Source organism: Carcharodon carcharias, chromosome 28 (genome assembly GCF_017639515.1).
Source record: "Carcharodon carcharias isolate sCarCar2 chromosome 28, sCarCar2.pri, whole genome shotgun sequence".
Taxonomy (NCBI): domain Eukaryota; kingdom Metazoa; phylum Chordata; class Chondrichthyes; order Lamniformes; family Lamnidae; genus Carcharodon; species Carcharodon carcharias.
Genome location: NC_054494.1, coordinates 8,682,018 through 8,697,479, shown reverse-complemented (window position 1 = coordinate 8,697,479; position 15,462 = coordinate 8,682,018). Strand labels below are relative to the sequence as shown.

Sequence of the window (15,462 nt, the reverse complement as noted above, 5' to 3'; positions counted from 1 at the left end):
CCTGAAGATGAGAGAGGCTGCCCCACATGTAAGGAGAGTTTGGAAACCTGGGAAGTGCTGTGGGAGGAGGTGAATCATCTCCTGCATTTGGACAGGAAGGTGTTTGGGGGAAGGGCAGTTTTAAGTAAGGTCAGTGTAAGAGTGAAACAGGCCCCTCCAGGAAGCAGAGAAGGGAAGGAAGCAGAAGATAAGTGAGTGGGCGAAAATTTGGCCGACGGAATATACAACTTGGAGAAATGTGAGGTTATCCAATTTGGAAGGAAAACACAAATACAAAGTATTTGTGAAAAGGTGAAAGGCTGGGAAGTCTTGAACTTCAAAGGGACTTGGGTGTCCTTGTTCATGAGTCACCGAAAGCTAACATGTAGGTAGAGCAAGCAATTAAGAAGGCAAATGATATGTTGGCCTTTAAGAGAATGAGAGGTGAACTCACACAAACATACAAAATTCTCACAGGGCTCGATGGGGTAGACACAGGGAGGGTGTTTCCCCTGGCTGGGGGGGGGCGGGGGGCGGTGGGGGTCTATAACCAGGGGACAAAGTCTAAAAATAAGGGGCAGGTCATTTAGGACTGAGATGAGGAGGAATTCCTTCACTCAGAGGGTGGTGAATCTTTGGAATTCTCTGTCCCATAGGGCTGTGGAGGCTCAGTCATCGAGTATGTTCAAGACTGAGATCGATAGATTTCTACATATTAAAAACATGCAGGGATATGGGGATAGTGCAGGAAAATGGGGTTGAAGCAGAAGATCTGCAATGATCTCATTGAATGGCGGAGAGGGCTCGAAGGGCTGAATGGCCATTCCTGCTCCTATTTCTTATGTTCTTATATGTTTGATAGTGGAATGGATTTGGAGGTGCTTGGGGAAATATAGCGGCAACTGCAGAGGCTTTGGGCAGAAAGCTGAATTCAAAGGGGTCCCCGTCAGAGAAACAGTGCAAGAGCATACCAGCATTTAGAAAGTGCCTGTCACAATCTTTGGACATCCCCAAGCGTTTAACAGCCAATTAAGTACTTTGTAGTCATTCTCGCAATGCAGGCAAACACAGCAAGAGACTACCAGTGAAGGAAGCATCTGAACAACATTAAAGACCAGCTTAACTGGAACCAGCATCATCCACTGTTCCTACAATCAGGTAGCTTGGAGGACCCTGGTCATCTACACCACTTGGCATAGCACTTCGATAACGATGTGTAGGTAAATAACCAGATTTTTTTTAGTTAACATTGGTTCAGAGATAAAGGGGAGAGGAGGTGGTGGCATTATCACATATTGGTATTATCGCATAGTGGTATTATCACTGGACTGGTACTCCAGAGGCCCAGGGACCTTGGTTTGAATCCCAGCATGGCAGATGGTGGAATTTGAATTTAATTATAAAAATCTGGAATTAATAAGTCTGATGATGGCCATGAAACCATTGCTGATTGTCCTAAAAACGCATCTGGTTCACTAATGCCCTTTAGGGAAGGAAATCTGCCATTCTTACCTGGTCTGGCCTATATGTGAACAATGTAGTTGACTCTCAAGTGCCATCTGAACAAGGGCAATTAGGGATGGGCAATAAATGCTGGTCCAGCCAGTGACATCCCCACCCCATGAACAAATTTTTAAAAATGTTGGGCAGGACACCCAGAAAATCCCCTGTTCTTCAAATTAGCCTCATGAAATCATTTACTTTCAAAAGGGAAGGTGGACTGTTGGTTTAATATCTCATCTGAAAGACAGCACTTCTGAGAGTGCAGCACTCCCTCTGTACTGCACCGGGGTGCCAGCACAGATTATTTGGCCTTTGAGCTGGAGTGCAACTTGAATCCATGAACTTCTGATTAAGAAGAGACAGGGAACCACAGCTTGAGAAGAGGGAGGGAGTGAGTGAAAGTGCTCAGGAAATGGGACACACCCAGTCACACCCTGTCAAACCAAGGCAGGTGGAGCACCTCGGCTGAGGAAGAAGGTGAGGCCACAGGAAAGTGGAGTATCAGAGCGGGTGAGAGCGAGGCTAAAGGCAGGAATTTTCCCGCAAGTTTCCGGGCACTGCCGCAGGCTCAAATGTGGGTCAAGAGACAGCATGGTGTGGGAAACAGTCACCCCTCAGTGATTTTCCCCGAATTGGCCAATTAAATGGACAGAGGATGGGCCAATTAAGGATGTCAGGCGTGCTGGGGGCCAACTTGAGGCAGCAGTGGGCTTATGGGTATGTGAGGGAGAGGGCACCCAAACTGAAGCTGCCCTCTCTCCAACTTTCTTAAATTTAAAAATAAAAAAATGGCCTCAGCAGCCTGGCAACCATAGTGGGAGGGGGTGGGGGGAACCCTTCCACAGGGTGGTCTATGGCTGTAGCTGAAGACAAGCAGCCATAAGGGCATCTAAGCCTTCCTGGAGCGCTATGGCCCCCCCAGTCTGCCGCCTGGAGGCCACTTCAAGACAGATGTCCTCTTCCCTGGCACCTCCAGGGACAATTCCCACCAGCCTCCAACAATAGGCCTGAGCAGACCTTTAGTTGGGTGAACTGGCCACCCGCCACTCGCAGGCTAAGTAACCCTGCCACCCTCTACCCCTCATCCTGGGAAAATGGCTGACGGGGAGGGTGGAGCCGGCATGAGAAATTCCCTATCCACCCGTCTCCATTCCCACCCCCTGCCAAGTCCCTAAAAGATCTGCCCAAAGAGACTGGGAGAGGGCCTGGGGTTCTTAAACAAAGCAGGATGGGTAAAAAATACATGTATTTACAGAGACGGTGGGCGTGTAGCTGATCTCTGGAGAAAGCCCACAGCTAGAGAGAGAAGTGTGGAAGGGACGAGACATTCCGATGAAGATCAGGGACACGTGGAAATTGGAAGCATAATGAGAAAGGAACCGATAAAAACTGAACAGGAGTACGCTGTTCTGCTCAGGGCAAAGCACACACTGCCAGGAAAATAATCCAGTCTCTGGATTAACGTCAGTAATGTGGGAGAAAATGTCTTCATCAACAAAGAGAGTTTAGTTGTACTTAAAACAAAAACAGCTGCAGTCTGTTAACTTACTGACCAACTGCCTGCAGCACAACACAGTGCAACTCCCTGCGGGCAAATTGTTCTCAGGCTTTGAGCTGTTTCTTATTGAAGGTGCTCATGTCACTGGAGTTTAACAAATTCTCTAAGACATAGCCCCCACCCCCGCCCCCCCACCCACCCCCCCAGAAAGCATGGCAATGTCAGATAGGACTCACCACAACTCTGTTCAGCTGGCAGGCTGGGTTTCTGGCCTAGCAGCAGAGATCCAATCTCCCTCCCCTGCCCTTTACTGAGCCCATACAAAGTGCCTAAGTCTGGCACGAAACAGGCTGATCAGTTTCATGCTACCCAAATATTGAAGATTTTCTTTAACTGAAGATTCTTCTCCACCACCCTGTCTCTGCACACACCAGTCGTTCCAGACCTTTCAGGAACACCCAGGTCTTGCTCCCATTGACTTCCAGGAGGGCACAGCGCATGATGGTATAAACATGAGAGCTATTCAGAGCAGTCAGCTCAAGATCATTATCAAAACCGGTTTGGTCGCACTTGTATGCAAATCTGGGCATCTGTCCATCGCCACCTCTCTCTCTGCCCATCTCCACCTCTCTCTTTCTTTCTGTCAATCTCTGTCTCTCTCCCTTTCGGTCCATCTCAGTCTCTCTCTCTCTGTCCATTTCCGTATCTCTCTCTCTCTGTCCATTTTCATAACTGTCTCTTTGTCCATCTCAGTCTCTCTCTCTCTCTGTCTATCTCCACCTCTCTCTCTCTGTCCAACTCTGCCTCTCTCTCTCTGTCTATCTCCATCTCTCTCTTTCTCCCTTTGCCCATCTCCACCTCTCTCTTTCTTTGTCAATCTCTGTCTCTCTCCCTTTCAGTCCATCTCAGTCTCTCTCTCTCTGTCCATTTCCATATCTCTCTCTTTGTCCATTTTCGTATCTCTCTTTGTCCATCTCAGTCTCTCTCTCTCTCTGTCTATCTCCACCTCTCTCTCGTTGTCCAACTCTGCCTCTCTCTCTCTGTCTATCTCCATCTCTCTCTTTCTCTCTCTGTCCATCTCCGTCTCTCTGTCTGTCTGTCCATTTCCGTCTCTCTCTCTCTCTCTCTGTCTGTCCATCTCCATCTTTCTCTTTCTGTCTGTCCAGCTCCATCTCTCTCTCTGTCTGTCCATCTCCATCTCTCTCTCTGTCTGTCCATCTCCATCTCTCTCTCTATCTGTCCATCTCCATCTCTCTCTCTGTCTGTCCATCTCCATCTCTCTCTCTGTCTGTCCATCTCCATCTCTCTCTCTCTCTCTCTCTCTCTCTGTCTGCCCATCTCCGTCTCTTTCTCTCTATTTGTCACTTCCCAACTGACCATTTTCTCCTCTCATTGTTGCTCATTACAAGCTGAATTTACCCAACCACATCTTTTAATACTTGGCATTCTCCATACAACTTAAGGTGAATGCTGGCACTAGAGTGCTTTTTCTGATGGTATTCTAATATCTAACTACTTGGATTCACAAGACAATGCCAAGTTTTGAACAAACAAATGTGTTTTGGAAAATGTTGATTAAATATCATCATCTGTGATAAAAGCGATAGCCAGTAATAACATACAGATGCACAGGCACACAGATAATATTCAGGGAGTGCAGCACTGAAAACTAATGAAACCAGAACATCAAAGAACTCCAAGTATTTAACAATACATAACAGTCCAACTCCTCTCGTGCTGTGGTTCTTCGCCCATATGACTAGCTCATGGATTGATAGAGGTATAGTCTTGCTTCTTTTGATGGGTTAATAGGCAAAAACACTGAACTGTGCAGGTTGGAAGGTCCCAGGTCCATGTTAAGTTATGGTCAGCATACTACAGTTTAATAGAGTGCCTCCAGATTAAGGAGAATTGTTCCCATGTTCCTGTAATCAAGGACTTTTTTGGGTCAGCATCACATCAGTCAGTGTATTTACAAAAGGCCAAGTAAGACCTGCGTGACTTAATGAAACTTCAAAAAAAGAATTGAAAACCACCTCTGCACAATGTCTCATTTACAGTCAATTAAGTACTTTCGAAATGTAAGCATTGCTTTAATGTAGGAAGCACTCACTGACACAAATTAATAAGCTGTTTGTTTTTCAGTTTTGGTTGAAGGAGAAATGTTGGCCAGGACAACCTTCTCTAGAACTAGCATCATGGGATCTTTAACCCAGCTGAGGAGACAAACAAGGCCTAGGCTTACCAGGGTTGGCCTGGAGTCTCCAGCAAATGAAGATCAATCTCCAGGACACTGCTGTGTACAGTCCTGGAGAAAAATCATGAGGACATTAAAAAGAATTGTTTATTTTATTATTTTCTTTGAGCATTTCTCTTTGTAAAACCTGTCGGGCTGACAGCCAAACATTATCCGATTGGGTCATGAGTCTTCTTGTTTTCCAATTGGCATAGGGAAGCAGTACATCAAAAGGATGGATGTGTTGGCCAACAAATGGCTGGAGCATGGGGGCAAGTCATGCGAGGAATACATTTAATCGCAGTTGGCAACCCTACAGGGCCTCAGTTTAACATCTCAAACATAAGGTAGCATCTCCAACAGCGCAGCATTCCTTCAGGACAGTACAGGGAATGCCAGTCTGGATTAGTACTCAAGTCTCATGGAGTGGGACTTGATCCAAACGTCTTCTGACTCGGGCGAGCATGCTGCCACTGAGCCACCGGGAGCAGCTTTACTCAATTTGTAAACCTGTCACTTGGTGGACTCTTTGGGACCAGTCAAGAGAAAAGGGAAATGTTTCCTTTTGAAATGTGAAAATATAAATTGTACCTGGAAATCAGGAAGGTCAGTTCATCTGCACATCCCTTGATCTTGCTCTGAGCATCCAAGTGAGTCATTCCATCAGTAGTCTCCCCGTTAATGGACACGATCACATCCCCAACACAGAGTTTGGCAGCTTCAGCCTTACTCCCTGGAGTTATCTGACAAAAGGAAGAGGATACTGTGATCACCAAAGAATCAAAGGTTATATCAGCAACTTTTTTTTCTCCCGCTTCCTAACTCTCCCCCTCACATCCCAACCGGTGGCTCAGTGGGTAGCAATCTCAGCTCGAGTCAGACATCCATCCTCTCAGGTAGCTATAGAAGACCTCAGGGCAATATTCTGAAGAGGAGGACGCAAGTTCTCCCTGGTGCCCTGGCCAATATTTATTCATTATCCAACATCATTGCGACAGGTCATTATCACATTGCTGTGGGATTTTGCTGTGCACATGTTGGCTGCCATGTTTCCTGAATCACCATGGTGACAAACTTATTTACTTAACTATAAAGCGTTCTGGTATATTCTGAAGTCATGAATGGTGCTACAGGAATGCGAACCTTTCTGTTTAACCTCCTCCAATGTTCCTGACCATTCCATTGCTGGGATACAATCCCACAGACAACAGGCACATTCTTGAATGTCACCCAAGAGGCTTGTGCTTCCTGTGAGAGTCTAGAGAGTGAATGATAGCAAGCTATTCAATAGGGAGTCTGGAGTTGGAGGAATGTAGGGTTATTAGTATGTTTTAGGGCTGGAGGAAGTTACAGAGATAGGCATCATTCTTAAGTAAGTATAAAATTCTTGCGTACTGAGGAGCTTGACAGGCACAACCCAAATTTGGAAGAATCTAACACAATTTTTTTTTCTCAAATACAGACACCAACCAGCTATCTTCCACAGTGTGAGCCGCCATAGTAGTGGGTATTTTCTTATCTTTTATTTCTGATGGAGAGCGCCATCCATTCAAGAAAGAACTCACATATCTGTAGCACTTTTTACAACTTCAGAATGTCCCAAAGCATTCCAAAGTCGATGAAGAATTATTGAGTGTAGTCACACAGCGTTAAAGTAGAAAGAAAACGTGACAGACAACTTGTGCACAGCTAGATCCCACAAACAGCAACGTGATAATGACCAGATAATCTGTTTTGAGGGGTAAACGTTGGGCAGGACAAGAGTGAGAACTCTCCTGCTCCTTGAAACAGTGACATGGGACATTCTACATCCACCTGAGAGAGAGGACGGGGAGCTGGTGTTTGAAGATACTATAACCAGGCACTGGATAACAGGACAGACGAGCACAGCAGACAACATGGGTCATGAACAGTGAGCATGACCAGGCCATCCAAAGAAAGAAACTGAATAGAGCTTTTACTTCGAGATTTACAGAACTGGAATTCTGTGTCTCAGAAAACATATAGGTTTGGAGTGTTGGAATAAAGAGAAAAAGGAGTGTTGGGGAAAACCTGAATTATTTTTATATATGGCTCTTCCAGTGTTGCTTGTACTCTGCTTTTGATTTTTCCCTGACTGTTTAATTTTTTTTAAAAATGAAACGCCACCCACTTCTGGTTTTTGTTCAAACAGTAATTCCTTGCTAAACATTATAGTTGCGTTCCTGAAAAGTGCAACTTTAAGTGAAACGACTTTAAATGGATCAAAATTTCCCATTACAAATGATGTAAAAGCTGTAGTTAGGTATTTCATCAGAAACGGCATTAAAACATCATACCCTGTAAGTTGAAATACTATACAGTCCTACAATTGTAAATGGAATAACTTTTAAACTAAAATAAATGCAAAAGAATTATACTAACCCTTTCTACTTACCTCTCACTCATTACCTCTCCCACTCGCCAAACTTCCCGTTCGCCATTTCCCTCTCTGGAACCCTTGCACTGGGTGAGAGGGAGGAAGCAAGCGAGGGAAGTTGCGAAGGTGGGAGGTGTCGGCAGTGAGCTGGATGTTTGGGGAGGGAAGAGGTGAGCGGAAGGATCGGGGAGCAAAAGGGACAGAGAGCAGGAGGTGCCAGCGAGAGGGAGAGAATTGGTGAGAGGAACAGAACCAGGAAATGGGAGAGGCTGCACCAAATGGTGCCAAATAAGCAACCTTACATCAGGCTCAACACAAAACAACGCCAAAGCGGAAATCTGGACGCTAAATGTGTATACCGGCCTCATCATATCTGCAGTGCTAATGCAGGATGCTGAATGAGGCGACTTAAAACCAGGGACTTACCAACATCCTAGTGGTGGAAGGGTGCAATTACAGCATGACAAATTTATAGACAGTTTCCATTATAAACATGGGCTTAGAAATTTATAATTCATTTGTAAAAACTCCAGCCTTTTCCCTTTAGTCCCACTTCACCTATAAGTATATCAACAGGAAGGGATAACCAGGGAAAGAGTATAGGGCCCATTAGGGGCCAAGAGGGCAATCTATGGGTGGAGCCAGAGGACATCACCAGGGTGTTGAATGAATACTTCACATTCGTCTTCACCCAAGAGAATGAGGATGAAGGTATCGAACCCAGGGAGAGAGACTGCGAGGTGCTTAAGCAAATTGATATAGGGAGTGACAAGTTATTGGAGGTGTTGGCAGGCTTAAAAGTGTACAAATCTCCAGGTCCGGATGATTTCTGTCCCAGATGCTGAGGGAGGCAAGGGAGGAGATCGCAGGTGCTCTGACACAATTTTTTAATTTCTCTCTGGCCACGGGAGAGGTGCTAGAGGACTGGAGAACAGCTAATGTGGTTCCACTATTTAAGAAGGGTTGTAGAGAAAAACCAGGGAACTACAGGCCAGTGAGTTGTAGGGAAACTATTGGAGAAAATTCTGAAGGAGAGTATCTATCTCCACTTGGAGAGGCAAGGTTTGATCAGGGATAGTCAGCGTGGCTTTGTCAGAGGGAGGTCATGCCTAACAAATTTGATTGAATTTTTTGAGGAGGTGACCAGGTGTGTAGATGAGGGGAGTGAAGTTGATGTAGTTTATATAGATTTCAGCAAAGCCTTTGACAAGGTCCCGCATGGAAGACTTATAAAGAAGGCAAATGCACATGGGATACAGGGTAGTTTGATAAGGTGGATTCAAAATTGGCTTAGTTGTAGGAGACAGAGGGTGATGACAGAAGGATGCTTTAGTGATTGGAAGCCAGTGTCCAGTGGCGTACCACAGGGATCTGTGCTGGGTCCCCTATTATTTGTCATTTATATAAACAACACAGATGACTATGTGGGGGGAAGGATTAGTAAGTTTGCGGATGACACAAAGATTGGCCGGGTGGTTAACAATGAGGTTGAGTGTCTTGGGCTACAGGAAGATATAGACGGAATGGTCAAATGGGCAGATAAGTGACAGATGGAATCTAACCCTGAAAAGTGTGAGGTGATACATTTTGGTAGGAATTTGACAAGGAAGTATTCAATGAATGGCCTGACACTAGGAAGTTCTGAGGAACACGTGTGTGTCCATAGATCTCTGAAGGCGGAGGGGCATGTTAGTGGGATGGTGAAAAAGGCATATGGGACACTTGCCTTTATCAATCGAGGCATAGATTACAAAAGTAGGGAGGTCATGTTGGAGTTGTATAGGACCTTGGTGAGGCCACAGCTGGAGTACTGTGTGCAGTTCTGATCATCACATTATAGGAAGGGTGTGATTGCACTGGAGGGGGTGCAGAGGAGATTCACCAGGATGTTACCTGGGATGAAACATTTAAGTTATGAAGAGAGGTTGGATAGACTTGGGTTGTTTTCATTGGAGCAGAGAAGACTGAGGAGTGACCTGATCGAGGTGTACAGGATTATGAGGGGCATGGACAGGGTGGATAGGGAGCAGCTGTTCCCCTTAGTTGAAGGGTCAGTCACGAGGGGGCATAAGTTCAAGATGAGGAGCAGGAGGTTTAGGGGGGATGTGAGGAAAATACTTTTTTACCCAGAGGGTGGTGAGGGTCTGGAATGCACTGCCTGGGAGGGTGGTGGAGGCGGGTTGCCTCACATCCTTTAAAAAGTACCTGGATGAACACTTGGCACGTCATAACATTCAAGGCTATGGGGCCAAGTGCTGGTAAATGGGATTAGGTAGGTAGGTCAGGTGTTTCTCATGTGTAGTTGCAGACTTGGTGGGCCGATGGGCCTCTTCTGCACTGTGTGTTTCTGTGATTCTGTTACATGTGGTTTCAATTCAGTGTGAAAACTGACTGGAGACTAACATCTAATTAAATATTTACCCTCTATCACAGTACATAAACATACATCAAATAATTCCAGTTTACACCAATATTTTACAATACATATCAAGTGTAAAAAACTTTCTGCACTTCAGATAGAAACAAACATCAAAGAAGGTCAAACACTTAACACTTACACATTTTCTCTCATACACACACTCTCCCAACTATGGAGCCTCTGTGAAAAATGGATTTGTTCATTTCAGTGTACAATTTTTATCAAATATGTTTGAATAAATGGCAAGAGTTCCTTTTCTAGTTAAATTAGCAGGTCTAGGAAGGGAAGAGTGAACTCCCTAAATGGTTCCATTTGTTAATGCACTTTACTTCTTGGCATGGTACTGAGCCTTACAAAGCCAAGCACAAAATCACCAGTAAGGAGCACCATTGTGGTTCCAGCTGCTGATTACAATCCACTGACTTCTGCTGCTAAGCGGTTAACAACATTGGTGGAAACAGCAACAGTTTGAAAACAAAGTCACTGATTCAATCTTCAGTTTGCATTAATTGGTTGATTTCAGTGAAGACATCAGTCAGAGCGCCTGAAAAGGAGAGATTTAGGAAGCATCAACATTGCCTTGTCAGTGTCCCTTTTCCAAAAGAGAGGGGGAAATACTCAGCCGGATTCACACCCTTGATGTTCACTTTACAATCCCGATTGGGAAGTGTGAACATTGGGTGACAACAGGAGCAGGCTTGGCTGTGCCCCTTGCCATGTCTGAACAGTCATTTACACTCATGCGCCAGGTTTCTCCGTGAACAATGTCGAATTGGAGAAGGTACTGTGAGCTTCCTGGATCCAAGGAACCATATACACCAAAAGGGTGAAAGATTTGGGAGAATTCAGGGAGAGTGAAAGAAGAATACCCCTGCCCACAGCTTTTGAGGCAGCTGAGCACGCCACCCTCCTCCAACATCTCTTCACTGCTGTCCAACTGGGTGAGTCTGCTCTCACATGCTGATCTATCCAGTGACAGCCAGAGACTTACCTACAATAGTTTCTCTTGCTGCTCCTGCATCATTACCTCTACAGTCCCCCGAGGATCTATCCTTGAACTCCTTTTGTTTCTCATCTAAATGCTGCCCCTCAGCAACATCATCCACATGTACACCAATGACACTCAGCTCCACCACACTGCCATCTCTCTCAACCTCCCACTATCTCTGATTTGTCACACAGCTTGTCTGGCATCCAGTCTGAGTGGTCAGAGATTTCCTCCACACCACTGTCTTTGATCTCCCTCCACCACAAACTGTTTCCTAGACACAAACTCCATCCCTCTTTCTGCTAACTGTTTGAGGCTAAACTAGACCATTTGCAACCTTGGTATCATGTTTGACCCCAATATGCATTTCTGATCACGTATCCGCTCCATCACCAAGACCACAGACTTTCATCTCTACAGCATTTCCCAACACCACCCCTGCTTCTGAAACCCTCAGCCATGCATTCATTAATTCTAGATTTGACTATTCTAATGGTCATCTGGCCAGTCTCCCATTTTCCACCCACCAGGACTTGAGCTTATCTAAAACCCTACTGCTCAAAGCCTAACTCACACCAAGTCCCATTCACTCATCAAGCATTTACGTGTAGACCTATATTAGCGCTCCATCCAGCAACAGCTCGATTTCAAAATTCTCATTGTCTTTTAAATCCCTCCACGGCATCGCCGTTCCCTATCTCTGTGACATCCTCCAGCCTATAACTCTCCAAGATATCTGTGGTCCTCTAATTCCGGTCTGTTAAGCACTCCCAATTTTAATTACTCCACCATTGCTGGCCATACTGTCAGCTGCCTAGACCCTAGACTCTATTTCCTCCATAAACTTTGCTGTATCTCTTTCTCTCTTTCTTCCTTTAAGTCGCTCCTTAACATTTACCTCTTTGATCAATCTTTTAGTTGCATTCACTATGGCAACGCCTTTACCAATCAAGGGTCCACTTGCCAACCAATCAACATTGTCTTCTCCTGCAGTATAAATTGTTCCCTTTACAATTTGGTATTCTTGCAAATTGTCCTGATGAGTGAAAGATGAAAAGCTTCCACAGAGTGTCTCTTATTTCAGCAATACTCAAACCTTTTAGTTATCTATCCCAACATCTCTTTATTAGGCTTAGTGGCAAATTTTGTTTGTTAATGCTCCTCTTAAGTGCCTTGGGGCATTTTACAACATTAGAGCTACTACTTACACACAAGCCATTGTTGCTGAGACAGAAAATTTCTTAAAATGGTGAAATAGGCCAATAAAAGTGTTAATTCCACCGTGTAAGATACACCCATAGCAAAATTCCAAATAAGTCTGAGTTTCAATGTAAAGTCAAAATGCTTTACTGACGTCAAGATATTAAATAGCACTGATGTTTCAACAGGATATCAGATAAGTCCATAAGGAAGAAAATGGATTAGGAGGATATGTTGATACTGAGGGACGGAGTAAATAGAGCAGCAGGAAGCTCATATGAAGCATAAACACTGACATAAACACTGACATAAACTGGTTTAATCAAATGGCTTGTTTCTGTGCTGTGAATTCTATGCAAAAGACAGATACCACTAACAAAACTTGCAAAGATAAATAAAATCCAGGATCCAAGTGAAATTCTTTTGCCAAATACATGATTTTGAAATCTTGGCCAACTTGTGGGCTTTGGGTTTATTTCAAACTGGCAGTTAAGAAGAAATATTGCAGCTTCTAAGAATAATTATATATCTGTCCGACATAAGATTGGGCTAATTACTGACGCAAATACCACTGAAGGAAGTCAGGATTTAGAAGCGAGCAGCAATGGTTCATGCAGCTTTAAAGCACTTATGCTAAAAGACCAGGAAGCAAGTCAGGCTTGAAACTCAATCCTGAGCAATGCTCCCTAATTGACGCATGCCGCAGATATGTTCAGTGTGTGTGTTTATCAGGTGAGAGCAGGATCAGATCCTGGATTATAGCAAGGTAAGAGGCAAAAACTTAAAAAAATAAGGAAGGGTTGAGGTCTGTAGCACATATCACCGAGGATAAAGTAGAAGAGGGAAATCAGAATTACCTGGAAAAACTCAGCAGGTCTGGCAGCATCGGCGGAGAAGAAAAGAGTTGACGTTTCGAGTCCTCATGACCCTGTCGAAGGGTCATGAGGACTCGAAACGTCAACTCTTTTCTTCTCCGCCGATGCTGCCAGACCTGCTGAGTTTTTCCAGGTAATTCTGTTTTTGTTTTGGATTTCCAGCATCCGCAGTTTTTTTGTTTTTAGAAGAGGGAAATGATGCATTGGTAAGTAGGGAAGGGATGATGCAAAGTTTGTATTTTGAAGGCCTGAAGATTGGAGAGGGAGGGAAGGGCTAAGGGGGTGAAGTATTATAAGTTTTTGAAGTCTTGGTTAAGAAGTCAATGAGACAGCAAACTACTGGGTGGGGTTCCGAGCAGGTGAAGATAGGAGGAAGAGTGTGGATGGTTACAGCTTAGCAGACTGAGAAAACATCACTGGAGAATGGTTCTGCTTGCATTAATAAATAAAAACACACACAAGGTTCTTTGGGGTGGGTAGCAGGAGTCGGGAAAATGCCTGGCTTTGTGTGCCCGCCTCGGGAGAACGTACCCACAGAGACAGGATCTTCATTGCTGGGGGGAAGGCTGCAGTCAGGCCAGCTGACCTGAGCGAGAGTTCAGAGGCAGCAACAGGGGCTGCTAGGTGCTGAGGTGGCCTGCTTTAAAAATGCCTGCCTCAGTGCCGTCCCAGTTATAAAGAAAAAGTAAGGCTCTCTAGTCCTCACCCCTCACACCCCCAACACACTCCCCATGTCTCATCCATGCCACCTTAAGCACCCCCCCCAACAACCCAGCCAAGGTCTCTCATGCCCCCTACGCTAAGCTTTGTCCCCCCCACCCAACCCCATGGTATCTCATCCCCCATGCTTTGTTATGCTCTTTTACCCAACCCCATGGCCCCTCAAGCCCTCATGCCAAGTTATGCCTCTCCACCCACCCTCCACAGCCCCTCTTACCCCCATGCCAACCTATGCCCCTCCACCCACTCACCCCTAGTGCTCCTCATGCCAAGGTGTGGCATTTTCATGCCTGTTCACCCACTATACAATGTATGGAACCAATGAACCCTATAGTGACAAGTAAAAGCTTTAAAACAAAGTCATTCATTCATGCCTTTCCAGTACACTTTAAAAAGAAACATCCTTTTATTAAAGGGCAGACACTTTTAAATATCAAAAGCAGAAACTGCAAGCACTTCAAACCTCTTAACCTTGTGTAAATAAGCATTGGGCAATTGGCCAAGAGATAAGGGAGCCAGAGTTGCCAATCAGCACGTTTTCCTTGGGTCTCAGGTGTTTCAAAGCCTGATGGAAGTCTGTGCACTCAGCTATGAGGCTTGGCTGAGAGCTCAAAAATATATTAGCCTATTGAAAAAAGCTTTTCTTTTTACACATCCTGTTGTCACTATAGGGTTCATTGGTTCTGTAGAGTATATAATGGGTCAATGGGCACGGAGGTGCAACAGCTTGGCATAAGGGGTATGAGGGGTCGTGAGGGTATGTGAAGGGGCATCAGGGACATTAAGAGGATCTTTTGAGCTTACCTTTCAAAAGTTTCAATCATGCAGATTATTATATTAAAAAACTGGCCTGACTCCTTGAAAATTGGGCAGGAGCAAGACGTGCCGATCCCCACAATAGAGTCACCCAGGTCAGGAGTGCCGGCTTTTGATCCAAACAAGCACTCTTAAAAAGGCCCTGACAAAAATGGCAAAGCCCAAAAATGGGGTAGGGAAGTCGGGAATTGGGACACGCCCATTTTTAAAGGGCCCCAAGCCATCCCGACTCACTGAAAATCCAGCCCAAGGAATCAGGGGCTGAAGAGAAAACCAGAGGCTCAAGATTCTAGGAGTAAATAAAGAATTGCCCATCAGACAATAAGGTTGCTAGAATTGATCCATGAGCCTGCACCCAAATGCAGTATTCATGGCTTCGACTGTATGACCAATAAGAATGATAGAGGCCTAAAGCACAGGAAGCCATTCAGCCCCTTGTTCCTGGTTGTGCTGCTTCTTTAAAAGTTGTGTACCGTTTCCAATTTCTTTACATCTTCCCTGAAGTGTGGTGCCCAGAATTGTCCACAATTCTCCAGCTGAGGCCTCAAAGTTCCAGCATGATCTCTCTGCTTTGATATTCTATTCTTCTATTTATAAACCCAAGTGACCCATGTGCATTTTAACTATCTGATCAGCTAATCGTGGCACCTTTAAGAATTTGTGTATATGAACACCAAAGCCTCTCTGCCTGTTCGCACTTTTCAAAATGGCTCCATTTATTGTATACTCCACTGCCTTTCCATATTAATCCTCCCAAAGCACATCACTTCACACTTCTCCGCACTGAACCCCATCTGCCATGCTCCTGCCGATTTCACCATCTCGTTTAT

General features: G+C 45.0%; 1 protein-coding gene across 2 annotated transcripts in view; it reads right to left on the bottom strand.

Annotated features, from left to right (window-relative positions):
• Positions 1 to 15,462, bottom strand: part of pdlim1 (PDZ and LIM domain 1 (elfin)) — a 205,650-nt gene that overhangs the window by 139,928 nt on the left and 50,260 nt on the right. For both annotated transcript variants that reach the window (XM_041176307.1, XM_041176308.1), the window contains exon 2: positions 5,808 to 5,959. In XM_041176307.1, the coding sequence (XP_041032241.1) occupies positions 5,808 to 5,959 (152 nt within the window). The remainder of the gene's footprint in view (positions 1 to 5,807; positions 5,960 to 15,462) is intronic.